General features: G+C 44.8%; 1 protein-coding gene across 16 annotated transcripts in view; it reads left to right on the forward strand.

Moving 5' to 3' along the window:
* Positions 1 to 13,121, forward strand: part of LOC142931811 (transcription factor COE3) — a 65,121-nt gene that overhangs the window by 33,579 nt on the left and 18,421 nt on the right. For 5 of the 16 annotated variants that reach the window (XM_076075923.1, XM_076075915.1, XM_076075918.1 and 2 more), the window contains exons 7-10: positions 5,318 to 5,399; positions 7,485 to 7,602; positions 12,265 to 12,398; positions 12,565 to 12,691. In XM_076075923.1, coding sequence (XP_075932038.1) covers positions 5,318 to 5,399; positions 7,485 to 7,602; positions 12,265 to 12,398; positions 12,565 to 12,691 — 461 coding nt within the window. Of the gene's footprint in view, positions 1 to 5,317; positions 5,400 to 7,484; positions 7,627 to 9,976; positions 9,983 to 12,264; positions 12,399 to 12,564; positions 12,692 to 13,121 lie in introns of all 16 variants that reach the window. The other 11 variants (XM_076075916.1, XM_076075919.1, XM_076075925.1 and 8 more) reach the window with 4 other exon arrangements.

A 13,121-nucleotide genomic window follows, 5' to 3' on the forward strand; every position in this document is an offset into this window, starting at 1 on the left:
TAATCAAAGCACCATATTTCTCCTCCTGCGCAAACATAACCTGGAGACACCTCTCTGCCGTCCAGCTGTTGAGCAGAGTAAATGTTCCCGAGAAGTGCATTGTTGATGTACGTGATTATTTTTGTAATGTCAGCAACCTCACGACCGACAGCATTGAGACTGTCAAAGTCATTATCAGTAATCATCATCACGCGGGTTTTATGGTGCCGGTGATGATTCAATAATATTTCTGAATTCCAGTTTGGATTAGATGATGCCGGCTCTATAGCGGCAACCAGTGTTTGATTCGTTTTTACAACAGGGCCGCGCAAAACAAAACAACGCAGAATTATTTATGTCTCGTGTCTTATTATATTGTGTTCAAAGTCCTGGTAGAGAAAAGGCGTATTCAGAGTAAAACAAAGAACAGCGTGCAACAGTACACAGCCTCAGCAGTATCTTGATGCGAGGGGATGGGAGAGGCAGAGAGAAAGCTCGGGGCTAAACATGCAGTATGTGGCGGGCTGGAGCTAAAGGCTGCATAAAGCACACAGCCTTAGTCCACTGTTAGCAAGTGATGGATAGTTAGCAGGAGCTCCGAGTGTTCGTCTAATCTGTTACAGTAAACCTGCGTCAAAGCCTGAAGGGAATCAGTGGGGGCTTGCTTGGAGTGGGTTTGACGCGAAACCATTTGTGAAGACGAGCGATTCTCTTAAGTAAGAAACTAACAGTGTCCAGAGAGAGAGAGAGAGAGAGAGAGAGAGAGAGAGAGCCTGAGAGCGAGCGAGACAGGAGGTGAGGAAAATGAGTGAGAGTACAACAGTAAGAGTGAGAGGAGGAGGAAGAGATACCATAATGAGTCCTGTAGCCATGGAGTAAATGAAGAGGGATTGACAGAGTGAGGGATCCTCAAGTGAAATAATGTCAATGCCACTCTGCCCATTAGAGAGAAAAGGGGGATGGTGGAGGAGAGGGTAAAGAGGGATGAATGGAGGGACACAGCTACATGTTAGGGTGCAGAGGAAGTACATAAATTATTTGTGACACCCCCCCGCAACACACACACACACACACCACCACCAACAAAAATATGAAATATGAAACAACAAAATAAACAATAGCAGCTGAAAAAAAAGAGAGAAATAAAATCAAAAAAAGGCCTTGGAAATACCCAATAAATTCTCAGAGACATGTAGTTGGGATATTTGATGTCGAACAATAATAATCACAGTGACATCTGCCTCGCTGCTCTCGGAGGAGATGGGCAGAGCGCGTGAGAGGAAGGGGTTAATCTCCCAAACCCAATAAGGTTGGATAGTGAGGCACTTGTTCCCTGATAAAGAAGTGATAGGATCTGTGGGTCTGGTCCCTCGGCGCTTGTACAGGGGTAGAGCAAATATTGTTAATGTGCTGTGGTTTACTTCAGCTAAGGCGAGAAAAACAGCTCTGCTTGACGAGAGAAGACAGCGGCGAACCAGAATATGACAGGAATGGCCACGCGGCTCGACTCGGCCTCTCAGGGACTTAACTGGCATATATATCCAAGACCACTCAGTTGCATAAATAAGTGCTTGGGGAAGATTAAGATCTATAAGTGTCTCTATTTCTCGTTTTACCTGCTCCGCCTTGTCACAACAGGAATCTGAATGCAGTTCAGTGGAGTGCCTAATAACTGGAGCAGTAGGTAGGAAAGGCAGGAGGCTTGACATTAAGACCCCGGCGTTTTGGAAATCCGATACGCTATTGACCCGTGTACTACTATCTCAGCGTAGAGATCTTGTGTCAGCAGATTGTCTGACTCTTACAGATACTGTGGCCATCTGTCAGTGTATTGTGTAACGGCCTAAACAAATAAGGGGAAGCGCTTTTGTACAATAAGGTGCACTATTGGAGGAGAAAAATATATCCCTCATGTGTGTAATTTAAGAATCCAGCGAGTGAAAAGAATTTCAAATAGCTCGGACTGAACTTTGAATTTCTTACAAGTCATTAAAAATAATACAAATCTGAAAATGAATAGTTAAAAAAAAGATGAATTAAATTGACAGGAGAGCGATAGCCTCCTTAATAATACAACATTATCCTTATTTGCCCTCTTCGCTCAAATCAAAGGGATGGACATTTATGCATGAGTGACATCAACCCTGCAATTAAGTTGGCCATTTAAATGAGAGAAGGCCTTCCTCACCCTGCCTGTTTGTTTTTTTCCCTTCTCTCTTCTTTTTTTTTCTATTTCCCCTCTGTTTGATGATGGGAGAGGGTGAGCTAGAATTAGGGCGATGGGTCTTCCTTTGAGTGTCAGCCTAAAATGATCAGAGTAAAGATAAGAGGGTCTAGCAGCCCTCAAATCAGTCAAAGTGCCAAAGTCGGCCTTTTTCTCCTCAATTACCGGGTCTGTGAAGCCAGGGAGTGGAAGGCACCGAGCCTGCTGCATTACTAAAGAGACAATCTATTTCCCCTTTGACCAGAGGGAGAGAAATCATTATGGCATGATTAGTAGCTTCGGCAGCGGGCGCGCATGGAGGTACTACAGGAGAATCGTATTAATTGCATTAGACCAAGGCATGAGCAGGATTGTTTTAACGTTGATTTGTGGACCTGTATGACTAGCTGTCAGAGATAAAAGCTGAAGTCAGGTCTTAGTTATACTGGCAGACTTCGGGCATGCAGACAGAGAGGGTTGGTGTCAAAATGAGCTTCCGTGGCTGCCCTGGAAGTCTTTCTATATGCCTGTCGATGTCTTCCTCTTTGTCTTTCTTCACACTTCATAGTTTTCCTTTATGCCTCCCACTATCCCTCCCTCTACTCCCCCCTTCCCTCAGATGGACTACACCCCACCCCTTCCCGCACTCCCTTCCTCTCCCTCCTCCAACTGATAGCTGCCTTGGCCGATTATTTCATCCAGTGCGGTCCACTGAGAGCCTCCTCTCCCGGCTTTGGAAGAGCTTTAATTAGCCATGTTAATATCCCCTTCATTGGCCTTAATATCACTCAACACCTTCCTCCATCTCAGCGGCCACCAGGGTCCCCCTGTCCTGTCAGAACAGCTGATTATTGAGAAGGATAGCTTTAATCAAACCTAATTGCAGTTCATTCTTTCTCTCTATCCCCCTTTGCCCTCCATTGCCAACATCTAATGGCAGCGACGACTTGATATCCCATTAAAAAACAATTAAACAACCTCCTTTTGTCTCCGTGCGTGCCAAAACACCAGCACAAACTTCTGTAGATATTTAAGAAGTAAAAGAGAGAGAGTGGGGCCTTGTCTTAATTGCTCTCCTTCTCACCAAGGACCAATTTGCACTGTGCTCATGGAGAATCTTAACCAACTCAAATGTAATGGATGCTATAGCACTGCCACTGCTGTGGACTATGAAAATTAAGCTTATCTTTTTAGTGGAGAAATTGTGCTTAATTGCCTTCATAACAGTAAACATAAAGGAGCCACTTTATGATAGCGTGGGCACTCAATTTCTTGTGTTTATTGTTTCTGAACTTTTGGTTTGGCTGTGGTGGAAACAGTATGTAAAAGCATTAAAGTATCCAAGACAAGAGACAAGACAAACTCTGAAAGTAATGTGTTTCTTTTATGAAGTCGATGCATTGCCAAGGAAATATATTCTATCTCTTGCTCTGACATAAATTGTCTACCAACGGATGATGCATGTGCATGCACATGCTCACACGCACACATACCCGTGTAGATGTGCACGAACGCATGCACACACACACACACACACACACACACACACACTGGCCTTACCCAATCTGTATGAGAGGCGACAGACAAATAAAAGTCGTATTTCAGGTCTGCTTTCCGCAGATGTCTGCTGCTCTACATTATGACTCTTTGGGGAAATAAAAACAGGGTCAGGGAATTAGAGTACATAATGGTCATTTTGATGATCAGCCAACAGATGCAACCCGAAAACACAGTGAACACAATCAAGCGAAATGCACTAATGACAAGTCAGGTTTTTTATGGCCTCACCACACACCGACAGGCAATCAGCATTCTGGCATGGGTTAAAACGTCTTTTATTGATGTCCAAGCCAAAGCTCCTTGGATGTGGAGTGAAAATATTTTCTCACCTCTCCTCTCCCTCCTGGGCCCTCGGCGGAGCACAAGGTATAGGAGTCTATCGAAGAACGCTTCTAAATGACCAGTGCATGTGTTAATGTGGCCAGGGTTAGAAGGGTCATTTCAGACTCTGATTTATGTTCCTGGCCAGGATCCCACTGGGTGAACGAGAAGTCTTAAGTGTTGTGAAAGCGTCCTCACAGGCCACACAAGCCACTGTATTTAGCGGAATGAAATGGCCATGCAATCTATGGTGCAATCTATGGTAATCCAATGAGCCGCTGCGATTCTGTGAGCCACGGTACTATTACAATGGAAACCACAATATTGCATATAGCAATGTGATGAAAAATAAATATCTCGGCGTTGTATTTATAATGAATCGGAGAAAGCAAAAGCACAATCAGCCGTGATTCTTTGGGGAGAATTTACAAAAACAAGTCAATTTCATTGTTTATTCTGTGTGGTTGTGTAAGAATTTGCACAATAGGCTACATCTGAGATATTTTTTTTCTTATTGGCCCCGTTGTTAATCTTCTCTCTCTTTAACTATTCCACGTCTGTGAGGCCACATCTGATATACAGCTCTCAACACGAGGCTTCGTCAATACATTTTGCGACACCTGAGAGAAGGAGAGGAAGGCAGCGTACAAACTAACCAAGCCCAGATCTCACTCAGACGTGACATTTGTTCAGAGACGATTAGCCAGGTTGTAATTTGTGGCATAATTGCCTCACCCACCCACAAGTGCACGGGTGTGTGTATGCGTTGTGTGCCTGTGAGTGTGTGCGTGGCATACGGTGGTCCCAGGAGTGTCCGCCTAATTGCCTGACAGGACTATAAGTTTTGTGGCGCGCTCCCACCTTGTTAGGTCCTTTATCCCTGATGCTCTTCAAACAAGACCTGGTCACAGGTGGGCCTCATTTGCTTCCCTATTGAACAGGAGTACTTTAATTGCACAGGGGGTGTCCTGGGATTAAAGAGGTGGGTGGAATATCAAGTGACTTCCTGTATGTTAGTGGCAGATGGGTGTTGGGAAAGACCCATGAACTCAGGTGAGGGGATGAGATGACAAAGAGACTGATGCTCTTGAGTTTGAGAGAATGATAAATGATGCGACTTCCCAGACCGAAATGGTGCGATGTCATGTTTGTTTCAGGATCAGATGTGGGAGTGTTTTGATAATCCTTCCACACATTTGTCATTTAAAAAGGTGTAATTAATTGTCTTTGCTTTTGTTTTGTGCTCTCTTTCAGATTCTTCCTAAAGTTCTTCCTCAAGTGCAATCAGAACTGTCTGAAGAATGCAGGGAATCCAAGAGACATGCGCAGATTCCAGGTGACTGAAGCCTCACACAGATTCCCCACATCGTCCCCTGTCTGTCTCTCTTTTAGCAGACACACAGGTGTACAAACTGCACTACACTAAGTCACATCGACACACATATGAAAACAATTCTATTATTTGACAAGGCAAAATCCAGAAAGAGAGAGAGAGAGAGAGAGATTTGGTGTCTTGTGTGCTCTGGACAGAATATTTATTAGGGAATAGCATCTGACACAAATAAGGATATAGGATTTTAGAGTGCCATCAATCGTGTTCCTGACAGTTTTCTGAGCCGCAGCGCAGAGGGGAGGACGATCCAACCACATGTAACAACAGTGTTAACTCAGGATCTGTCTGGCAGCAGAAACGCATACCTTCTTATACACACACATGCGAAAGCGCGCAGACACACACACACACATATGGATGGATGCCCGTGCAAGCTAGAAGTGCATATATTTGCTTTCTCTACATCACTCTCTCATTCTTACCCACATATGCATATACTTAAACTCACACATATGCAGTCCCCTTTATAGCCAATGAAAACCATCTTAAGCCACCTGAAAACCATCATTATTGCGGGCTGACAAAATGCTGCGATTTACACGAAAAGGACATGACCGCTGAGAACTTTTACTGCTTCTTTAACCCTCTCGCTTCCAATGTGTCAAGTAGTTGAGCCTTGAAATTATTGACCCCCCCCCCCCCCCCCCTTACTGATCCATGTATCCGACTGTACATCCATTCTACCCAGACACTTTCACCACAAGCAGCCCACTAGGTCAAGGTGAAACAGTGAGAGTTTAGTGTGATTTGTCCTATCGGGATAGCGACAAACTGCAGGAGGGCGTCCGTCACTGACAGCACTGTTCTGTGATAGACACACAAGTCAGCATCCTCCAGGAGGAAACCTAGACATGAAACAGACAAGACAGGGTGTCCCCTCCTGATGTCACCACCATCAGACCTCCCCTGCCTCCTCAAATCTTCCCTCAGGGTGAATGTGGACTGATGCATGACAGCCACCAAGGGATTTCACCTCTCACTCCCGTGTGTCAAAAGGAATGCGAGAAATACGTTTTTTTTTTTTTTTTTGTGAAACTAAAACATGAACATTAAGTTTAAAATAACAAGATTTTTTTCGCTGATGATCATCCCTCGTCTTCAGTCCAACAGTTAGTATGCTATTTCCCCCTAAATAGATTTTCCAGATGCTCCACCATAGGTGTTTCTCTGGCCAAAGTTGTGTATTCTGCATGCCTTCCACTCCACTTATTACCCCCAAAAACCAGCTGGAGGCCAGAGAGGGCCCAATCCATCATCCTCAGCTTGGCCCAGCTCTGAACCTGCTCACAAGAATGGAGCTCTTTCACTTCCCCTTCTCTCCCCCCCCTCCCCCTTACAGCCCCACAGCCCTCCCAAACCAACCAAAAAAAAAGCGCCCCCCTAAATTCCACTGCTACACCGAGGTCACTTACCGGCGAAGCAAACCTGAGAGGGGCTCTCTGTTTCCGGCTCAGAAAACACTTTGGCCATTCACATGCGGCTCACTGTTTGGAGATGTGGTAGCCAAAAAACAACAACAAAAATAAGCATTATGAAACATGGAGTGTGGCTTGGAATCCGATCCTAGTAAAATGTTTGTTGAGTGATGGGATGGAGCACGGTTCAGTTGCTAATGACTCCAGTAAATTTTAAAAGGGAGGCCTTCCATCCTCAAATAGATGGACAAGCTGATCAATAATTCTGAGCTTGGGCTATGATGACAGTAAACGGAAATGGTATTTTAGTGATTGAAAAGTCAATTAGCTGCACACAAATGCAAGACACTAAAAAGCAAAAACAAAATGGCTGAGAAGCAGGGGAACTGTAATGCGATATGTCCAAAGAGAACATTCGCTTCAAGAGGTTTGACAATAGCAATCAATAGCACACGGGCCACGTACCCGGACACAGCTGAGTTTCTAAAGCGTTCATGTGTCCCCCCTGTACCCCACAGCATTAACGAGAATGTCTGTAAAACTATATTTCTATGTCTTCATTTTGATATCACAATGTATTAAAATGCATGTTTCACCTTCACTCTTGTTGCAGGTTGTCGTATCGACGACCGTCAATGTGGACGGCCATGTCTTGGCTGTTTCTGACAACATGTTCGTACACAACAACTCCAAGCATGGGCGAAGGGCTCGCAGACTCGACCCTTCAGAAGGTACGCCTCCTTATCTGGAGAATGGTAGGCACATTTTTGCATCCTATAATTTGCTACGCTACATTTTCTTATAGTTTCTTTTAGACATCCACCCATTTCACAAATCACAGACATAGTTGCTTCTAGTTTTTTTTATTTTATTCCTCCGTCACTTTCATTTTTGCTTTTTAAGTTGCTTTTTGCCTCCATCACACCTATTGCTGTGCCTTGACTGGAAGTAGTGTGCATCACTCTGTTTTTATCATGTCGATATCACTAATGATGAGGATAATACTCTAATTCACGATTTTAAAATGTTACACTACTTCCAGTCTACTAATGCACCTACATTTGTCCTAAAAGCTCTTTGTGAAACATGATCAAATTGCTTAAGAATTTGGCTGTGAGGTCAATTTCCTGTCATTGGGTTCTGCAGATTTAGCTGTGAGTGAGCAGAAACAGGGGGAGGAAAGAGAAAAGGAGAAGGGAGGGGGGAGGGAAGGGTGGGTTGACGGTGTGTGTGTGTGTGTGTGGAGGGGGGGGGGGGGGCGGCCTATGAGAAAAACAGAACTTACTGTTTTTCTTCCAACTGATTCCATATGATAGACTGATTGCCTGCTCAGCCAAAAAAGAGAGAAAAGAAGGACCACCAAACCATGGGAAATCCAAAAAGTAAAATGCACTAAACATAACCTTATGACCCTCATGGCCTCCACTCGCAGATGGGAGCACATGCGGCTGAAAGATTGTGAAAAAAAAAAAAATGAAAAAAAAGGAGAGAACTGACTTGGGCCAATTGTGCAAATTGCTTATCTTCAGATTTCAAGAGCCAATTATGGCTGGGCAAACAGTTTATATACACCACTGACTAAAACAAGCTTCTCTACACATTAATGGGCATTAATGGTTCTATCACCAAAAGCAAATGTAATGTTTAATACAACAACGACTAATAAAAAAAAAAAAAAAAAAAAAAAGACCAGACAATTAATATATCTCTGTGCTCTCCAGTCCTAGTGGGGGAAAAGCTAATCTATTTGTTTTTGTCTTTATTAATGACTCCTCTACTGGAGAACAAAATCAAATAATTAAAGTCCTGCCCGGAGCACCAAAGTCATTATGTTCGCTGACGTTCTGTTTGTGTGTTTCACGTTTATGACACGATAGGTGTGGATCGCCTAGCAACCAGTTTCTTAATGAGGGGAGCAATTAAAGAGGTTGAGCCCTCGCCTCCATGTTCCCCCTCTCCCATGGGATCCCGTGTGTTTTCGTGTCTATGTGTGTGTGTGTGTGCTTGTGTTCTTTACAGGTTACCCCAACCCATCCCTTTCTTCCTCTCTTCACCACACTCTTCAAAGCAGCAGAGTGACGCCCCGTAAAGAAGCTAGTGTCAACCGCCCAGTTGAACACGTCTTTGTCTAATAACTTTAATACACCTTCCCTCGGCATAAACCGCGTGTGCTCTCACAAGTTGAGATCCTTTTTCTTTTTTTTCTTTCTCCCTCCCTCCCAGGCTCTCAGCTCCATAACAAACTAATTTAACATGCATCAACAACAATTGCTGGCTTCGTTAAAGTCACCTTTAACAAACAGAGACGGGAGAAAAGAAGGAGCGGTCATAAAATGTAATTCAGGCCGTGTCGTCCACAGTGCACTGACAACTAGCAGGCACACAGACAGCGTGCTTTAAATTAGCAACACATTCTTTCACGGGAGTTCACTGGGCGAGAGGCCTCAGATATATGCCTGCCTGCCTGCCTTCCTGCCTGCCTGCCTGCCTGCCTGGCTGGCTGACTGCCTCCCTGTGTGGCTGAAACAGAGAGGCATCCTTCCTCTCAGCCAACACTGCACTTGCACCGATTTGCTCGCAATGGATCAAGAGGTGCTGCCCCCTATTGGCGCAGAGAAGGGATAGCTTGTGATCTGACAGACTGAATATCACCATGTGACATTTTTCTTCACTTGTGTGTACTGTCGCACAACAAGCATATTATGCATTCAGACACGAATGTGCTTTGTGGCTGCTTGTCACTCAAACATGTATAGATTCAGGCTCAAAGGTGCATAAACACGCTCACAAATAGCGGAGTCGTTCACACACAGCGTCACCCCCCACATATGAAAACACACACGAACAGCACAGCAGCGACACACACAGACTCTTTCTCTCACTCACACACACACACACACACACACACACGTTCCTTAGCTCAGTTTCACCATTATAGAGCCCCAGACAATATAGGAGACTCAGCATAGAGCCTGCAGCGCCTGCCTCATTTGCATGCCAAGTGGCTGTAATGCTGTTAGGGTTTATGCAATAAAGACAAGTGAATCCAGACTGCTGGGCCTAAGAGGAAGAAAGAGAGGGAGAAAAGAAGGAAGGGGGGGAAAGGAGAAAGTGAAGGAGAGAGTATGAGTGAGTGAGAGGCAGAGAGAGAGAGAGAGAGAGAGAGAGAGAGAGAGAGAGACAGAGAGCGAGAGAGAGAGTCAAAGGGAACAGATGGCCCAGGGAGAGGTAAAAGGTATAATCCCATCAGCTGCACTATCAACCGACCATCTGGACATCCCACAGCACAATTACAACACATTTCAGCAGGCAGAACAAAGGACGGCTTCGCAGGGCCACATCAGACCTGTTTGAGTGTCACAATACTAGAGCTGAGACCTCCTCTGCTCAGATCTCGGATCAGTTTTGACGTCCTCTACGGCTAGCCCTAACCACTGAGGAAAAAGATTAGGACGGATCACAGATCGGCTGCCTGAGGTCATTTAACAGCAAAGTGAATCTTGAAATAAATTCACTCACACATACAAAACGGTAACAATTTAGCGTAAAAAAAACCCCAAAACAAGCTCTGACATATGAATTGAAATGGAGTGAATTTTCCTCTACTGTAGCGCAAAGTTTGTAAAGACTTAGTGATGCAACACCCAGACCGGCAAGCTGGCTCTTTGCATCCTCATCCGTCCACTCCTCATGATGCCTATCATCTGCTGAGGGGGCATTGTGCGTGTCTGTCATCAGATCGCCTGCGCTGACTGTGTAATCCACTTCGCCACGGTCCCCATTCAGCACATGCTCCCCTCTCTGCCTGTGCATTGAGACATATGCAAATTTTTAGGCAGAAGGGTGGACGGCTTAGGGCCTCAGTCGCTGCCTCTCCATGGGTCCTTCTGTGTGTGGGAGGGGGCACTGGGATTTCCGAGGCTGCGCGTCTGTGTGTGTGTGTGTGTGTATGCGCGCTTGTGTATGCCGGGCGTAGGTTTCAGGCTGCAGCTGCCCCCCAACAGCCACCGTCACCATCAGGCCGTTTTCTTGCCTCCTCCTCCTTCCTGCCCCCCCCTCTCTCACATCCCCAAAGTCAATTTGTTTACAGTAATTTTGAAGGGTGAATTATTTGCTGTAATCGTCCACACTGATGAAGGTCAGGCCCTTAGAGGGGGGCCAGCATGCCCATAGAGGGTTGGTCCTCTTTCAGACGCTCCGCTTCGCAATTAAGGAAAGCAAATGTCACTCCTCCAGGCCTCACAAATGAAAATCTGTACGAGGTGATTAGCATGAAGTCAACAGCGCCTGTTAAAGTCAGATTCCCTGTAGTACCAATGTGTGTGTGTGCACTTTATGGGCAGGGAGAGAGAGCAAACATGACCTGAACAGACCCAACAGCAAGGCAAACAAAGAGAGATGTCTTGTCGGAGGTGATCCATACAACAATGACCGACTGTGATTTACTTACTGGATGGAAAGGATAATAGAGGTTTAGAACCGAGCTTGTAAAGAAGAAAAGGAACTTGCTCAAATAGTTGCTCACATTTTGAGGACTAGGAAAAACATGCACAATTCATAGTGTATTAAAAGATATTGATGGAAATAGATTAAATTTGATATTGCTATTTTATGTCTCGCTGTCATGCTATTTCTGTTGTAAACACGGTGTTGTGCTCAACACCATATTAAGGTAATGCATCAAATGACAGTGAATGTGAGGCACCAGATCACTCAAATTAGATTATAATAGCAACCCGGACTGTTGATGAATGGCAGAGCTACATAGCAGAAGTCATGCCAGATGAAAAGCATTGTAATAAACAATATGAAATGGATTGAATCGATCACAAAGAGAGAAAAAAAAACTCAATCTGAATAATTCACGAGTGCATTTCACGTTATGAAACCTGAAACTACACTCAGTGTGCCTGCAACCGTGCTGCATATGCAGAACAAAGGTAATGAAATAATGTGAACCAGCAAAGCTTTAGCTTGTCATTTCCACTTTATACAGCCCGTATTCTTGACTCATTTAAGATGTGTTCAACTTTGAAATTTTACTGTACATGCGGATGCACGCTTAATCAATTCTGATAGCTGCATTTGCCCTGACACATAATTTGCTCCATCAAATCATTTTCCTTGCGAGCCCGGCGTTTAGCCTTTGTGAAGTGGACCATTTGAAGGGTCTGCTTAACTACACCACTCCAGCGCGCTGATAAATGATTTTGATTCTCATGCCTTAAAGGACAAAATCCATCATTTTTTTTTCTTCCAGAGGCAATTTCCATGACATGTCTTTGTGAGAGAGACATGGTGGTGATACAGTGATGTGTCTATGTGGAAAGAGACACAGGGATGAGTGTCAAAGCTCAGGTGCTGAATTTGCTCTTCTCTTTGACTTGGATAAGCAGCCACCCCGTGCATCAAGGCGATCAGCCCGAGTGAGGGATGGACTACCGGAGGAGCCACTGTCATCATCATAGGGGACAACTTCTTCGACGGCCTACAAGTCGTGTTCGGGACCATGCTCGTATGGAGTGAGGTATGATGTACTTTTTTGGAGTTATAGATTTGACTAATATTAAGTTATAGTGTGAAATTCAGCTAGTTTTATTTAACTTTCTAGCCAATAGCGTTAAGGATACAGACTCTCTAGTTTGTTATTTCAGAGGTCTCATTATTTCCTTTTCTCTTCCTCTGTAATCTAGCTGATAACTCCACACGCCATCCGTGTCCAGACTCCACCTCGGCACATCCCCGGAGTTGTGGAAGTCACGCTGTCCTACAAGTCCAAGCAGTTCTGCAAAGGTGCCCCTGGGAGATTTGTCTATACTGGTGAGTCAAAACCTCCTCTTCCTCTCCCCCCCCCCCCCCCCCCCCCCCCCCTCTCTCTCCTCACTCTGTCTAGATGGAGCTCCTCAGCACCAAGTACAGGCACTAATAATGAACTAACCAGGGCCCTGCTTGCTGAATGTTAAAAGTGTGAGATCTGCACTGCTAGGGAAAAAGGTGTTTCGTGGAGGGGCTCCTACAAGTGCAACTCGATCCCCCGCTGACTTGCCGTCATACAAGGGGTGCTGCCAAGCTCTGTTAAACTCAAGCTGTCAGGATATCTCATTCTGCCAATTCTCTTCATCTGCCCTGTTGCGAGACAGATACTGCTTTCTGCTAATTTGCTGATTTTGTAAAGCAAAATGTGGTTTCATTTTTTTCTTTTTTATGAATCAGATTAGGAAAGCAGTATCCAGGTTAAGTGCATGAGTGA

The sequence above is a fragment of the Anarhichas minor genome, unplaced genomic scaffold (genome assembly GCF_050575085.1).
Source record: "Anarhichas minor isolate MPS153535 unplaced genomic scaffold, ASM5057508v1 ptg000054l, whole genome shotgun sequence".
Taxonomy (NCBI): domain Eukaryota; kingdom Metazoa; phylum Chordata; class Actinopteri; order Perciformes; family Anarhichadidae; genus Anarhichas; species Anarhichas minor.